General features: G+C 49.9%; 1 protein-coding gene and 1 long non-coding RNA gene across 2 annotated transcripts; one reads left to right on the forward strand and one right to left on the reverse strand.

The window, feature by feature from the left end:
- Positions 1 to 359: 359 nt before the first annotated feature.
- Positions 360 to 7,846, reverse strand: CD177 (CD177 molecule). The gene is made up of 9 exons (XM_060000581.1): positions 7,801 to 7,846; positions 7,589 to 7,729; positions 7,163 to 7,345; positions 6,308 to 6,427; positions 6,015 to 6,131; positions 2,273 to 2,413; positions 1,366 to 1,551; positions 1,094 to 1,228; positions 360 to 832 (listed from the first exon to the last, which is right to left on the reverse strand). The coding sequence occupies exons 1-9, from the start codon at positions 7,844 to 7,846 to the stop codon at positions 570 to 572; spliced, it is 1,332 nt and encodes a 443-aa protein (XP_059856564.1). The 3' UTR covers positions 360 to 569.
- Positions 1,778 to 16,270, forward strand: LOC138413918 (uncharacterized). The gene is made up of 3 exons (XR_011246322.1): positions 1,778 to 2,081; positions 13,236 to 13,514; positions 16,093 to 16,270. It is a non-coding gene; the product is annotated as an uncharacterized lncRNA (long non-coding RNA).
- Positions 16,271 to 16,525: the final 255 nt, after the last annotated feature.

Below are 16,525 nucleotides of genomic sequence, written 5' to 3' on the forward strand. Positions count from 1 at the left end.
ATATCAGCCTCAGGAAACTGTGCAAAGCCTCTTGTTTCCCTGCTTCACACACACTCTTAAGTTATTCAAGTGGGGTGAGCCGCTGTTGGTGCTGAGGCCCTGGCTACTTGGGATAGAAGCCTCATTGGTGCACCTTCGCCTCCCAAGTCATGGCGATGCCCAAATACTTTTACTTGCAGCAACCTGAAGACTCTGCCGCCACCCAGTGGGGTCCAATGGGGATGTGGACCAGATCAGTAAAGGACAGCCTGAGATGGTGAATCTGTCACCGGATTCCTCTCCTCCCTCATGCCAGATCTCTGGGAGCCCTCCCCTCCCCTCACGTAGGGAAACCGCAGCATTTGGGGGAAAGGACAGTGTCTTTATTTTCACACACACGGGGCCACTGCTTGAATGTCCACCCTCCCGCAGGGCAAGTTCAGCTGCTCCGAGGCCCTGTCATCAGGTCATACAGTACGTGGGGTGGGTGTGGGTGCTAACTCGTGTAGAGGACTGGGAAATAATTCAGTGTCCAAGGCTGTTTAGTTATGAGGTCAGAGGGGGGGTTTGGGCTAGGGGGTCAGCAAGGGCTAAGAATCATGGGGAAATGGGGTCAGCAGGGAGGGCGCCCCACACCAAAGGGCTAGGGATAGTCCCAGCCCTGCCACCCAAGCCAGGTAGGGGGCAGGGGCAGCTCCATCTGGCACTAGGGTAGGGGCAGCTCCATCTGGCACTATAGCCTCATCACGGTCCTCAATCACAGAAAAGACCCCAATATTCTGGGTACCGTTCAATAAGGAGCTGGAAGGTTGGGCCATGCAGCCCTGGATGCCCACTGGGGAGCTCAGCCCACCTGGAGAGTGAATATGAGTCAGAGAGGGCTCAGGTTTCCTCAGCTTAAATTCCTAAACCCTAGGAGTCCTAGACCCTCCCCCGCTCAGACCAAGAGACCAGGCTCTTAGGCCCCTCCTCCCTCCGACCTAGAAAATATGGGTCCCCAGCCCCCTCCACCCTCAAACGCATAAGCCAGGGTCTCAAGCACCCTCCCGCCTCAGGACCAGTGAATTGAGGCCCCCAGCCCCTTCATCCCTGGGACCTGACCTTCAGCACTCACCTCCCCTGAGAAAAATGTGACCCTGGTAACAATGACTGGTGCCCTTAGGACACGTCACAGTATCAGAGTTTTGTGTGCAGGATCCAAAGACGGACAGACAGGTGGGACATTGCAGGTCTCCTGGGGCAGGGGCAGCTGGGGAGCAGAGAGAAAGTTGGGGGCGCACAGCTCTGCTCTTAGCTCTTAGCCACCCTCCTTGAGCCCCAGAGTGTATCTCTGGGGCCCCATCTCTCCCCACCCCCGGTCCCACCCAGCCCGCTGGGGTCCCACACCTGGACGAGGGAGGGAGTTCAACAGGACACTGCTGCTGGCAGCCGAGTTGCACCTGTCGGAAGTGCAGAACCGGGCAAAGGAGGCGACGAGCACTCCGGGCGGCCCCGAGTGTATGGAGATAGCCTGGGAATCCGGTGTCCTGGCCTTGCTGCAGCCTTTGCTCCCCACCAGGAGCGATCTGGGTCCTGAGGGGTGACAGAGTGAAAGCTGGGTGGGGGGAGGGGAGACTCGGAAGGCGGCAGAGCCAGGGGTTCCTCGCACAGCAGGCAGAGGTGGGATGCGGGTCCTCTGAGGACGGGAGCACAGGTCCCGGTGAGTGCACGGGGAAGACCGGGGCCAGAGCCTGGGTCCTCCCCCAGCTCTGCCACCTCTCAGTTCTCGCTCAAATGTCACCTTCTCACTAGAGCATCCTCAGAGAGCAAATTACCACCTTTACCTCACTCTCCTGATCTCCTTTCCCTGCTGGATTTCTTTCCATAGCTCTTACCTCCATAGGCGTATCTTACTCTTTTTTTTTTTTTTTTTTTTTGCTTCCCCACTGGCACGTAAAGTGGCAAGAAGGCAGATGCGATGGGATCTACAGCACCTAAAACAGTGCCTGGCACACAACGGGCAGCTCATTAGACCTTGAATGCAGTCACTGAGGTTACTCTGTGCCAGCTCTCTCAGCCCTTTGCCTGGACTACCGGATACAGCCTAGCGACCACGCAGCAGGGTAGGTACTACGATTGCCATCACCTCGGCCCCAGGTTTCAGAAGGGGAAACCAAGGCGCAGAAAGAGGGAGAATTGGGTTTGGAACTGCAAGCATGAGGGGAACCTGGCAGGAGATTCAGGGCACAGAATCCAGGGCAGCGAGACGCAGGACCCCGTGCGGGGGTCTTGCCCTCTTGGGCAGCCCACACACCTACATCTATGAGCAGAAGCGTCTCCTGACACACCTCCCCACGATTACACAGCTGCTCCGTATTCGTGGACCACGTGACAGGTTCCTGAGCCAGGTCTTGAGAAGTCTGAAGCATGATCCCCCGATGACAGGTCAGCATAGCTGTGGAGAAAGAATGGCCAGGGTCTGGGTGATTCAGGGGCCTGCCTGGTCCTGCGCTTCGGAAGATGATCACGTTCTTGACTCGCCCTCCAAGCCTTCTAGCCGCTGGGTGCCTCCGCCTCAGATTAGCAGGGACACAGGAAGTCCGAGCCCCACCCCCAGTTTTTCCCCTGTTCTTGCTGGAACATCGCGGGGGCTTTTCCCAACCCCCCTTGGGGACGGCTGCTCCTCCCTTTGGGTGTGAGAGAGATGGATGGCTCTTCCTTAGCATGAGCCAATCTCTACTTCCCTCTCCAGGCCTCAGGGTCCTTATCTGGAAAATAAGGAGGGCAGCCTGACACCGCAGATTTCTTTTAACTGAGAAACCCTATGTTCCAAACAAAAATACTCAGACGCTTCGCGCGCCCTGAACACTTAACTGAGGTGCCCGGCTGCCATGACTACTTTCCAGGGATTAACCCGTTTAAGCCTCCCAAGGAGTTGCCTCGCCTGGATTGGCTCATTTCCTCCTGGCCCCCTGGCCCCCGGCCCGCACCAAGCAGGTGGTGTTATCCTCGTCATCCCCATTTCCTTTTCTTTTCTTTTTTTAAATATCTTTATTCCCCTTGATCACTCTGCTGGAGCCACACTGGCCTCTGGATTCTTCCTTGAACACATGGCGGGCACATACCACCCCAGGGCCTTTGTATACTCTGCGACCCCTGACTGTCTGGGGTTATCTCCTCCTCCCTGAACTTGGCGAAAGAGGCTCAAAGAGGTGGTAATCCTCAAACGCTGGTTCAGCGGCAGAGCCCAGACAGAAACCCACGTCTTTCTGACTCACACGCTCAGCTCTTAAAGGCTGTGCTCTCCCTGACTGTGCGACCCACTGCTCTCACTGGGACCACCATCCTATTCCTTAGCGGGAGAGTCAAGGCTGTTACAATCCCAGCCCTTTGGTTCTTCTTTAGTATGGGCTCCTGCGGTGGTCCATTTTGCACCCAGTCCTGGCACCCCGTCCTCTCCTAACCCCACGCCTTCCAGGAGCTGTTCTATCTCCCTGAGATGCCCTTCTGTTCTCCACTTACTCCCTGACATCTCGCTGTACCCCATCTTCTCATGCCTGGCCTTGCCGATGCTCAATAGATATTTGCTAAACTACCGAACTGAACTTAACCAGGGAAGACAAATGCACCGTCCAAGATCCGGCTCTGATGCTGAAAGCCAACAGAATATGGACATAGATTAGGGATATCCATTTGTGGCCTGATGGCTGTGTTTTATGTGACGTGTGTGGTTTGAGAGCGTACATATATGGGATGTGTGTAGATGTGCAGTGGGTATGTGGGGTGTGTGGGGTAGTATGGGAATGTGTGAAATGTATATGGTGTGTGTATGGTATGTGATGTGTGGTGTGTGTGTACAGTGATACAGTGTTTTGGTGAGGTATGTGGTATATGTTTGTTGCATGGGTGTGGCGTGCTGTGTGTCCCGTGTGCCTGTGTTTTGTTTGTGTCTGCTGTCCGCGGCATGTGAAGTGTGGTCTGTGTGCTGGGTGTGGCATGTGCTATATGTAGTGTGTGAAGTCTGTGGTGTGTGCGGGATGTGTGAGGTTTAAGGAGGGCCGTGTGCAGTATGTGAGGTGTGGTGTGTACTTGGCACAGTGTGTGTTTGTGTCTCCTGAGTGTATTGTGTGCGTTATGGTGTGTGGTGTGCGTGGCGCACATCTGATCTGTTTCGGAAACGCCTTCTGAATTATGAATGTTACCTAGTCCCAGAGACGAAGGCCAGATAAGTAAACCAGCATTAATGAGAAGGAAAGATTCAGACTCTGTTCTCCTCTGCTCAACACCCTTCCACAGCTCCACTGCCCTCAGCAGAAAGGCCAGCCCCTCAGTCTGGCTGGGCAGACACCTGACCCACCACCAGGACCCCCCGCCTACCTCTCGGCTCCCCCAACAATATCCATTCCCAAGACACAGCAGGGCATTTCCTGCCTCCTTGGCCTGGCACCCGCTGTTCCTTCCTCCTGGAAAACTTGTGATCACCCACCACCCCCAGCTGCACCCCATCCTCTCGATGAGCCCCTCCTCAGGCAGAGCCAAGGGACCCCTCTTCAAACCAGCGGGCTGCCCCCACCTCCAAGCCTTTGTCCATGCTGTTTCCTCTGCCTGTTCGTGTCCTTTTCCTCTTCTGTGAATAAACTGCAGCTCACCTTTAAGACACGGCTCATAGGTCACTTCCTCTGTGGCGCCCTCCCTGATTCGCCCCTCCCAGGACATCAGTATCATCCTTCTCTGAGGCCCCCCCAGACCCACTTCCATGACAGCCCTGTGACCATCTGTGTCTGCGATGTCTCCCTTCTTGGTCCTGGAAGCCCTTTAGGGCAGGGCCAGGGTCTGAGTCCTCTGGGGTCTCCACAGACCTTGGAATCCTGTACAAACTCATGTCAGCAAATGCATCCTGGGTGCCCATCCTCAGCCAGCCCTTGTGCTGCCCGAGGCTGGAAGCCTGGTGTCAGTGACATCTAGGCTCTGTCCTCAAGGCTCCCAGTCCAGCCAGAGAGATCCAAACAAGAGGAACGTTTGCTGAACTCACTCAACTCTCTCCCTGAAGCTCGGACAGGGAAGACCCTTCTCCCACTTTCCTAAGACCCCACGCCCCACCTTGCCACGGCAGGTGCTTCACAGCAAGACGCTCTAGGCCACTCTCATCCACCGGTGTACGGTTTGGCTGGGTTTCCACGGGGAAGTGGGGACCCTCCCCGTGTCCCCGTCTGGCTTTTACTTTTCCTGTCACACCTGAAGCACCCTTGATATCCTCGCTGATCTTTTATCTCTGCAGCATGGCTGCTGGGGTGCTCCAGTACCATGGGTGGGGGATGGGTGACGGTGGTCAAGGGGAAGTGGAAGACCCAGGGTTACCCAAGGTCGGGGGTGTGGAGAAGTAGAATTGGAAGCAGCAAGTCACTCCCAGCAAGGAAACCAGCCGGCACACCTGCACTCACTTCTGCAGCCAATGGACAGAGTGGCACGCGAGGCAGCCCACCCTCTCTGCCCCTCTGGCCTTCCTCCCTGCTCCCCTGCCCCTCTCCCACCTGGACAGGCCCAGCATCATTTAAAACACCCACCAGGGGCTTCCCTGGTGGCACAGTGGTTGAGAGTCCGCCTGCCAATGCAGGGGACACGGGTTCGTGCCCCGGTCCGGGAAGATCCCACATGCCGCGGAGCGTCTGGGCCCGTGAGCCATGGCCGCTGAGCCTGCGCGTCCGGAGCCTGTGCTCCGCAACGGGAGAGGCCACAACAGTGAGAGGCCCGCATACCGCAAAAAAACAAAAACAAAAACAAATAAAACACCCACCAGTGGACTCCTGTCCTATAGATATGTCCCCTGGACCACGCACCCTCTGTCTCCCCTTAAGCTGGACACCTCTTACTGGCATCCTCACCTGAAGCGCCTACTGGGAGAATCCCTTACATCACATCCGCCTGAGTGAGTAATAAATATCTGAATGACGTGATGCTGGCTTTGGTGGGATGTGTTTGGATGTCCGCCTTTCACAGGGTCATCGTGGCCCGAGGCCGCGGCGCAGGGCATTTGGTCTTGTGGGTATGACACTCACCTTCAGAATCACAGGTCTCCTGCAGACTGATGGGCCCGATTTCCTGAGTCCCATTAAGCAGGTTGCAGCCTGCTTGGGACATGCACCCCTGGACTCTCAGATGGGTGGAGCGGTTCCCTGTGGAAAGTGAGAGGAGGGGAGAGAGGGAGACACTGCTGCTGGGACCATCCATCCCTCATGCGGGAGGCGCAGCTCTGGGAAGCCAGGCCCACCCTCCGGGTCCCAGACCTCCTCCGGGTCCCAGACCTCAGCTCCCTTTCCTCCCCAGAGACTCAGATCTCGGTCCGGCTCACCAGCACGGAGCAGAAGGTGCCCACTGTAGCAGTGCGTGCTCTCGGCGGGGCAGGTCAGCTCTGCTGCAGACCGGCAGCTTTGGGCAGACAAGCAGACTGGACACCGCACAGACCCCAGGGCTGGGGAGGTGACAGAGAAAGGGAGGCAGGACTGAGAAGGCTCTGAATTCAGACCGTGTGCCTTCCCTCCACCCCTCCCCCATTTTGCTGGTCCCCAAGAATCAATTCCCTAGTGTCCCCCAAATGTGCCCTCCTCGAGCTCTTCTCATGAAGGCCTGGGGTGCGGGGCATTTGGAACGTGAGCTAGAGAGACAGCAAGGTTGAGGAGGGGACGTGAGATCTGGGAAGGGGCGTCCGGGACTGAGCGCAGGAGGTGGTACGAGTCGGGGAGCGGTGCCCGGGGAGGACCCAGTGGCTTCACCCACAAGTTCCACTAAACAGTCCAAGAAGACAAGACGCCCGTGTCCACAAAAGATGCCAAAGAGTAGAGAAACGCAGAACACAGCCCCAAACCCGATTTACGGTCTCAGACAGAAAAAGACAGTGGGAAGTCACAGGCCCGTTTCACTCAGGAGGAGGAAATGCCAGAACCCTGACTAGAACACGCGTGGACCAAATCCAGTGGGATGGAAAGAAGGAGCTGGTACCAGGTCAGGGCCGGAGCCAGAGTCGGAGGTGGGTGGTTGAACATGGGAAGAGCGGTCCAGTTTTCTGCTCCGGGACTGTTAGAAGGAGCTGTGCTGGGGAAGGTGGGCAGGGAGGGATTCTAAAGGAGCATCCCCAGCGTGCTCACCCCAGCGCCTCAGCCCCGTGGCTTCCCTCCTCCCAAACACCCTCCTCCTCTCCCTCCGGCACCTGTGGGTGGGTGCGGGGCCCAGAGAGGGAGGCTGGTGAACAGGTGGTTGCACAAGTCCTCCCGGCACACCCGGGTGTAGGAGGTGATGGACAGGCCGGGGCCTGCCCTGTGCTGGGTGATGAGGTCCTCGTGATCGGCTGCCTGGGTGCAGCCCTTGATGAGCACCATGTACACGTAGGGTCCTGGACCAAGAGAGAGAGACGGGCCAGGGTGAGGTCATGACTAGAGGGCGGATGTGCCTCGTGCTCTGGGGTGAGAGGCTGCAGAGCAGGCCACTGGGCAGCCGAGGAGGGAACAGCTCCTGGTACTGGGGGGAGCAGGCTTTCGAGTTTGTACACAGAATATGCCCTAGGAGCGGGGGCGATAGGAGCGTCTCTGCACAGAAGAGGGTGGGAGTCGGGCGGGGGCCCACGGGCCCTCCTTACCGTTCTCCATCAGCATCAGAACCTCCTGGCAGCTCCAGCCTTCCTCACAGTGCTTCTGGCTAGCCGTCCACTGGAGGGGCAGTTCCGATGCATTCTTCACAGACATCAGTGTCGCCCAGTAGCAGGTCAGGGCCTGCACTCCTGAGATGGGAAGAGCCAATCAGTCTTAGCTTATCCTCCAGAGTCCCCTCCCGTCTGAGGTCCTCACTCACCGGGCACGGTGATGCCCAGGAGGGCCAGCAGCAGGAAAGGGCTCATGATCAGGGCAGCTGGAACCCGCACTCCTGCTCTCTCCTCCTTTTTATATCTCGCCTCACTCAAGGCAGTCCAGGAAAGGGGTGGGGAGGGGAGGGACTTGCTAAATGGGGCCTGGGCCTCCGTCTGAGTCTCAACACCTTAAAGGCAGCAGGGGTGGGGAAGGGTGGGGGCTGGAGGGTTGGCGAGTGAGGTCGAGGGAGAGTCTGGATCCTCCCTCCTTCCCCAGATCCAGGAGTCTGGGCCCCCAGTCCCTCCACAGTTAGAGATGGAGGCATCCTGGCTCCTAGACCTCACCAGTCCAGGTCCCCAGCCCTCTTTCCTCCAGAGCCCAGCTGTGGGGGTCCCCACCCACATCCTGTTTCAGGACAGTTTGTGAAGGCGGTTTCCTCATCTCATAGCACCTTGGCCACCTTCTGGCCCCAAGTGAGGAAATGGCCCAAGTGCCCGTGAAGACACTGTGAGGTGAGTCTTGGCTGGTCGTTATGCTCTCCCTATCCTAACCTCTGCCCTCCTGCTACTTCCCTTTTCTTTCTCTTTCCTTTCTATACTGCTGTCCTTTTTGTTCTCTTTTTCACTTACTTCCCTCATGCTTTCTCTTCTTCTACTGTTCTCTCCCCTCCCAGCACAACACAGGCCCTAGAATCTCCATCTCCCCGCCACCCAGGAGGGAGCTGAGGAATGGTGGGGCGGGGGTAGGGGTAGAGACTGAATCTCTATCAAAGAATTAGGATATTCCTCAGCAAAGCCAAGTGTCTTTGCCAGAAATAGATGGCACAGTGGTGTGCTAGAAGACCAGCTTTTCAGAAAAACCGCATCAACAAACCCTGCCTCGGAACATCGGCCTATTTCTATGGTGTAAATACTCCTACCATGTCTGATTTTAAGCTACCAATCATTTAACAACCAGCTTGCAAAATTCCTAAATATTTAACAATCGGCTTTTGCAAGCCTGCACAAACTAGCTCTAGCATGCTGGGTAGGAGGGAGACAGGGAAGAATCAGGGGTGTCTGTCGGTGGCTGCAGAGGCCAGATGTGGGTCTGTGAGAAAGAGAGGGGAAAGGGAGAAAGAGTGAGAATAGGGCTTCCCTGGTGGCGCAGTGTTTGGGAGTCCGCCTGCCGATGCAGGGGACACGGGTTCGTGCCCCGGTCCGGGAAGATCCCACATGCCGCGGAGCGGCTGGGCCCGTGAGCCATGGCCGCTGAGCCTGCGCGTCCGGAGCCTGTGCTCTGCAACGGGAGAGGCCGCGGCGGTGAGAGGCCCGCGTACTGCAAAAAAAAAAAGCTAGAAGAAGGAAGAATTTGCTCTCTGCTTGAGCTGAGGCATACATCTTCTCCTGCCCTGGGACATCAGCCCTCCTTGTTTCAGGCCTTTGAACCTGGACTAGGACTTATACCCTTGGCTCCCCTGGTTCTCAGGCCTGAGGTTTGAACTGGTGCTGCCAGCTATCCTGGGCCTCCAAGGTACAGACAGCAGATCCTGGGACTTCTTAGCCTCCATAACTTCATGAACCAATTCTTCATAATAAATCTGTTTCTATATATTCATATATACACTACTGCTTCTGTTTCTCTGGAGAACCTTGACTAATACAGGCACTAATCCCATCATTAGAGTTCTACCCTCATGACGTAATGACCTCCCAAAGACCCCAGCTCCAAACACCTTCATACTAGGATTAGTGTTTCCAGTGCACCAGGTACCCAGACTCCACTGGGGCCCAGTAATAAGCCTAGAGCCCCTTTCCAAATGTCTGATTGCAATCTTCAGAAGAAGGCGTAGATTTTCTCCAAAACATGGAGTTCTGCACCGTGATTATCCTATTGGACCTTGTAAGATGTTCCATATTGTAATATACTGGGTTTGAAACATAGACACTGTTAATGCCTTTATTTTCTAAGTACAATCACCCAGGAGTTATTTAGAAAAACTTTTTTATATTTCCAACTGGGAGATTTTGGTGGAAGGAAGCTAGGGTTAATTTCTAGTATAATTCTTTTGTGGTTTAAATGGTTTGTTCTTTTTTATAATTTATGGCTACTCCCTATATGACCTATTGCTTACTAACCCTACTGTTTGATATTAAAATGTATCTGCATTTATCAACACATGATTTTACTTCTTCAGAACCAGTTGATTAGCCAAGATTAGCCAAGTCTGATGTCCTCTTACAGGAAGTTAAGGGTTTTGCCTAACTGTACTTGTGAAACAACGTTACAAGGTTTTAAAAATCAATTTCCGATAAATTAATTTGCAAACTGGGTTCCGGCTTCTCCTCTTTTGTAATTGAATAAAGTTTGTTCTGTTCCAGTCCTCCCACCCAGCCCCCAAAAAAAATCAATTGCAAGTCACTGATTCATTGCAAAAAACAATCAACTGTGGGCTAAAAAATAGTATCGGAATTTAGATTTTGCGTATTTATTTGTAGAGCCTTGAACTAGCTAATGCTCCTTTGGTTTCTAAATTATTCATGCTGGGTCTAAAGTCAATTTCAGTCAAAGAAATAACTTTTAAAGCTGTTTGCATTCTTCTAGTTTGAGTTGCAAAGATAGAGGGGAGAGAAAGGGGGGTTAGGAAAAAGAGAGAGGAGAAAAGAGAGGAAGAGAGAGAGAGAGAAATGAAGAATAGAAGGAAAGAAAATTAGCTACAGAATGGAGAAGGAGAAAAAAAAAGTAGAGACAGAATGAAGTTCAGGTTTGTAATATCTAAAGATCAGCCTGTCTCTTCTGGATATCGACCCCTAATCAGATCCCAGAACCAGACTGATTCTTAACTCTGACCCTATACAATCCCACATTCTAAACCTAAACATCTCATATCAGTTCCTGACCCTGAACAAGCTAAGCCCTAACCCTGACCCTAAAACCCTGATTCTGTTACTTGCACTGCAGATTTGAACTTTAAAGAATCGAAAATATTCATTCCCCAAGTGGACATTCACATCCAGAGATGGTGTTTCATGGGCTTACAGTGGGTTAGGCAGCCTGTGGCCTTTCAGCCTTCAACTTCCCCCTCTGCATTGGTTTTGTCACCCATCCCTCACAGCCTCTAAAGACACTGACTGAAAGAAAAACACTTCCTCGGTCTTCCATTCCTTTCAGTGCCTCTTCCCTTCTCAGTCAAGCATCTTCAACTATCTGGACATATTTTCTTTGCTTCTATTTTTTCACCTCCCACTCACTCCTCCATGCTCTCTTTCCATTGCCTCTTTCTCTAAAATTGCTTTTACTGGGCTTCCCTGGTGGTGTAGTGGTTAAGAATCCATCTACCAATGCAGCGGACATGGGTTCGAGTCCTGGTCTGGGAAGATCTCACATGCCACGGAGCAACTAAGCCCGTGAGCCACAACTTCTGAGCCTGTGCACCTAGAGTCTGTGCTCCGCAACAAGAGCAGCTACCACAATGAGAAGCCCGCACACCGCAACAAAGAGTAGTCCCTGCTTGCCGCAACCAGAAAAGCCTGCTCGTAGCAACGAAGACCCAATGCAGCCAAATATAAAATTAATTTATTAAAAATTAATTTTTAAAAATTTATTTAAAAAAACAAAAAAATTTATTAAAAATAAATTAATTTTTAAAAATAAAATAAATAAAGTAAAATTGCTTCTACCAAGGTTGAGATTCTGGGGGAGGGTAAGAGTCCAGTTGAGGTGGACATCACACTCCAGGTTGCAAAACTACCTCCAGTCGTGAAGATGTGAGAAGTTTATTTTTCCTTCGGATAAAGCAAATTAACTAATACAGACAATCACCCCCAATTACCAGATGAATTTAGGATATGTGACAAATGGTGCTGTCAAGTCCTCTTACTTGAGGACTAGTTACTGTTTACCTTAAGAACATGTATGTGGGGGTTGTATCTGTCTGGCTATATAAGGGAGTGAGCTTTCTTTCGGTCTTTCAATTTCTTAGCAAACTGCCTGTAGTGCACATCACATTCTGGTTTAATGCTGTAATAAAACTTTTTCTTTTTTCTCTTCTACCTGTGTGGAGAGGTTTTCTGGGTTGAGAAAAGCCTTTGTTTTTCTTTTTTTTTTTTTTCTGTTTTAAATTGAATATATTTGACATATAACACTGTTTAAATTTAAGGTATACAGTATTTTAATTTGATACATTTATATATTGCTCTGTGGTTGCCACTGTAGCAATATTTCACACCTATATCCCACTACATAATTATCTTTTCTTTTTAGTGGTTGGAATAATTAATTTCTAGTCTTTTAGCAAGTTCGATGATTATAATAAAATGTTGTCTCTGTTCACGTTAGAGCTCTATGGCTTATTTACTATTTGTTGCAAGTCTGCACCCTTAAACAACATCTCTCCTATCCCCGGCAAGCCCATCTCCTTGTTACCGACCAAGGTTCCTGGCCTCCTTAATCAATAGAAATTGCTCAGAGGCCAGCCAAGAAATTCAGGCAAGGCCTTATTGGGGTCCCTGCTGCAGCAGGGGGGAATGAGAACAAGTAACAGGTTTCCTCGCTGGCTCGCTCTCTGAGGGGGCTGCGAGCTGGTCCCTCACATGGGGGGAGGGTAGGGGTGTGTCCAGCGGTGGGGCTGGAGGAGGGGCTGATGTGGTTTGCCCACCCCTCAGGTGGTGGTGTGTGCAGGGGGCATGCGCAGTACCCCGATTTTGCTCCCGACCCCCTGCTTTTGCTGCCAGCTCTTTAGAAGTGGCAGTAGGGCTTTTTGGTCCCTTTGTATCGTGTCCAGATTTTGCCCCAACTGCGCATGCACGCAGTTATTTTTTTTAGCCCCTTATAGTTTCTTTGTATTTTGTTGCTCAAGGAGACGTTTGTCCAGGTGCAAGCGTTGCAGCACTGCAGCATAGGGTCCGCGTCCCAGCCTGTCTCCTCCTGGTAACCACCATTTTTACTCTCTGTTTTTATGACTTTGGCTTTTTAAGATTCCACATATAAGTGATATCATACAGTACTTGTCTTTCTTGGTCTGACTTAATCTCCCTTAGCATCAGGTGCTCAAGGTCCATCCGTGTTGTCACAAATATCTGTAGCAGGATGTCCTCCTTTCTCGTGATGGAATAATATTCCATTGTGTGTGTGTATATATATATATATATATATATATATATATATGTATAATATATATATAGGTCTATACCCCAGAAGTGGAATTGCTGGATTTCATTTTAGTTACATTCTCGAAACACCCCCGACCTTCTGAATTTCTAAGACATCACCTTGCTGGCCAATCCTCAGAGAGGAGGTGCAGCCCTCTCCCTTACAGATCATCAATGAAGATAGCCCCATGACCTTGATCACCTTTACAGAGCTCACTGGCCCCAGGGGTGGCTGAGACCTCTGAGGAAGGAGCGTGGCCCCAGGCCCCTGACCTATTCTCAGTCAGTCACCTCCTCTGTTTCTCCACAGGCCCAGTGGCACAGCCCTCCATCTGAACCAGCAATACCACAATCACAGAACATAAGGACCCTGCCATCCTGACCTGCCTCTCAAATGACGCTGGGATCTCCATATGCTGGTTCTTCAATGGCTAGAGTCTACTGCTCACAGAGAGGATGAAGCTGTCCCTGGACAACAGCAAGCTCTCCATAGACTCCGTCAGGAGGGAGGATGCTGGGAATTATCAGTGTGAGGTCTCCAACCAGGGCAATTCCAGCAGAAGTGACCCCCTCATGCTGGATGTGAAATGTAAGTGACCACTCGCCCCATGCTACATCTTCCCGGGAGGATTACTCTACAAACAGTGTGCAAAATGGATAGAGGTCACAGGGGGCAAAATAGCAGTTAAGAGACCATTATAGTAAACAGATGGCAAAATCTTAATAGCACCATCTCTGGAAAAAATACAATTAGTTTCTAATCCTGGGTCTGGCATTTACTCTGTGACCTTGTACAACATTTTTTTTTTCTGGCACACTCTCTTTATATGGTAAAAATTAAAAGTATGTAAGATTTACCATTTAAATGATTTTTAAGTTTATAGCTCAGTGGCATCAAGTACATTCACATTGGTTTGCAATCATTACCCATATACATCCACTACATTTTGGTTAGTATTGTCATCTGAAAATATTATCTTCCAGTCCGTGAACACAGAATGTCTTTCCATTTATTTATGTCTTTAATTTCTCTTACTATGTTTTCTCCTTTTTGAACAATTGTTTTTCAGTTTTTCTGTGTACAAGTCTGTCACTTACCCGGTTAAGTTAATTCCTAAAGGTTTTATTCTGATTGATGCTGTTATAAATGGAATTTTTAAAGTTTCCTTTTCATACTGTTCACTTTTCATGTATAGAAAATACAACTGTATTTATGTGTTGGTTTAGTATCCTGCAGCTTTGCCAAATTTGCTTATTAGCCCTAACAGTTTTTTGTGACATTTTTAGGGTTTTCTATATAAGGTCACATCATCTGCAAACAATTAATTTTGCTTCTTCATTTACAATTTCGATGTCTTTTATTTCTTCTTCTTCTTTTTTTTGCCTACTTGGTCTGACTATTACTTTCTTTTTTTTTTTTTTTTTTTTTTTTGCGGTACACGGGCCTCTCACCGTTGTGGCCTCTCCCGCTGCGGAGCAGAGGCTCCGGACGCGCAGGCTCAGCGGCCATGGCTCACGGGCCCAGCCGCTCCGCGGTATGTGGGATCTTCCCGGACCGGGGCACGAACCTGTGTCCCTTTCATCAGCAGGCGGACTCTCAACCACTGCGCCACCAGGGAAGCCCTGACTATTACTTTCAATACTATTTTGAAGAGAAGTGGCAAAAGCAGGCATCCTTATCTTGTTCTTGACCTTAGCGGAAAAACTTCCAGGCTTTCACATTTAGAATGATGTTAGATATGGGTTTTAATATATGGCCTCTATTATGTGGAGGTAATTTCCTTCTATTCTGAGTTAGAGTGTGATGAAAGGATTTTGAATTTTGTCTAATGCTTAAACTGATTTAATCATCTTCTTAGTTATAGGTCTATCATATTTTCTATGTCTTTGTGATTCCACCTTGGTAGCTTTTGAGTTTCTAGGAATTTGTCTAATTCATCGAAGTTATGCAACTTGTTGGCATATAATTATTCATAATACTCTTGTAATTCTTATTATTTCTTGAGAATTGGTAGTTATGTTCCCACTTTCATTTCTGATTCAATCTGAATCTTCCCTTTTTTTCTTGAGCATTCTAGTTAAAGGTTTGTCAATTTTGTTAATCTTTTTTGAAGAACCAATTTTTGTTTTTATCAATTTTCTCTATTATCTTTCTATTCTCTGTTTATCTCCACTCTAATTGTTATTATTTCCTTCCTTCTGCTAGCTCACGGTTTGGTTTATTCTTCTTTTGCTAGTTCCTTAGGTTGTAAAGTTCGGTTGCTGATTTGAGATCTTTCTTTTTTTTTCAATGTAAGCATTAACAGTTATAAACTTCTGGCACAAGATTATTAACTACTCTGAGCCTCAGATTCCTCAACTGAAAATTGCAGTAAAAGCACCTGCTTCATGGCATTATTTCAAAGATTTAATGTACTATTAAATTAAACTCTTGGTAAAATGCCACACACAGAGGAAAATGTTCCATAACTGTTAGATGCTATTACTACTACTATTACCATTAGGCTCTATAAAATCAGGTACTCCTACAGTCAAGGACTACCTGACTCTAGATCCACCTGTTAGCTGTATGACAATGGGCACGTTTTTTCACCACTGGAAGCCTCAAGTTTTTCACCTATGAAATGGAAATAATGTCGATCTGGCAGGGTTACATGAATCAAATGAGATATATGTAAAGTATATAGCCCACGCGCCTAGAGCCCATGCTCTGCAACAAGAGAAGCCACCGCAGTGAGAAGCCTGTGCACCACAACGAAGAGTAGCCCCCGCTCACTGCAGCTACAGAACGCCCGCGCGCAGCAACGAAGACCCAACACAGCCAAAAATAGAATAAATAAATTAATTTTTTTAAATGGATAACCAACAAGAACCTACTGTATAGCACAGGGAACTCTGCTCAATGTCATGTGGCAGGCTGGATGGGAGAGGAGTTTCGGGGAGAATGAATACATGTATATGTATGGCTGAGCCCCTTTCCTGTTCACCTGAAACTATCACAAATTTTTAATTGGCTATACTCCAATATAAAACAAAACATTTTAAAAAAAAGAAAATTTATTCCTTGAAGGAACAAGGAATAAATTTTGTTTTGTTGTTTTGCAGAGCACCTCCCACTGTAAAATAATGTCACCTTCATTGACTCTTCGTTTTTCTTTCGATGACAGTTGATTCAACACAAGGAAGTTCTTCTGGCCTCTCAGGTGGTGCCATTGCCGGCATCGTGATTGGAGTCCTGGCTGGCGTAGCTCTGAGAGCACCCCTGGTGTATTTCCCGTATATGAGATAGACTGAAGGGTATGATGCCTTTCCTCTTGTTCTGCTTTCTCTGAGGCTAATCGTCATGCTCGGGAGAGGGAAGGAGACTTCATCTCTGTCTCTGGACATGGATCTGCTCCTTATGCTTCCTAAAGCCCTGCTTCTTGGCACTAATTCTGATGGGTCTCTTCTTCCCTGGTCTTCATGCTTCCTGTGCCCTACTCTGTCTTGGGCATAGTTATTCCCAACCCCACCTGGTTTAGAGGGAGCAGAACCAATTATGTCCCTCTGTCCCCAGTCAGGGAAGCCAAGGTCCAAGAAGGAAAACTAATGAGGAAATGA

This window comes from Delphinus delphis, chromosome 20, assembly GCF_949987515.2.
Source record: "Delphinus delphis chromosome 20, mDelDel1.2, whole genome shotgun sequence".
NCBI lineage: Eukaryota > Metazoa > Chordata > Mammalia > Artiodactyla > Delphinidae > Delphinus > Delphinus delphis.

Excerpts from the sequence above, each read along its gene's own strand:
- CD177 (XM_060000581.1), bottom strand. The coding sequence starts at position 7,846 with ATGAGCCCTTTCCTGCTGCTGGCCCTCCTGGGCATCACCGTGCCCG. Across the intron at positions 1,552-2,272 it reads GCTTCTGCTCATAGATGTAG|GACCCAGATCGCTCCTGGTG; the intron begins GTGTGTGGGCTG and ends GTCACCCCTCAG. Across the intron at positions 1,229-1,365 it reads GAACTCCCTCCCTCGTCCAG|CTGCCCCTGCCCCAGGAGAC; the intron begins GTGTGGGACCCC and ends TCTGCTCCCCAG.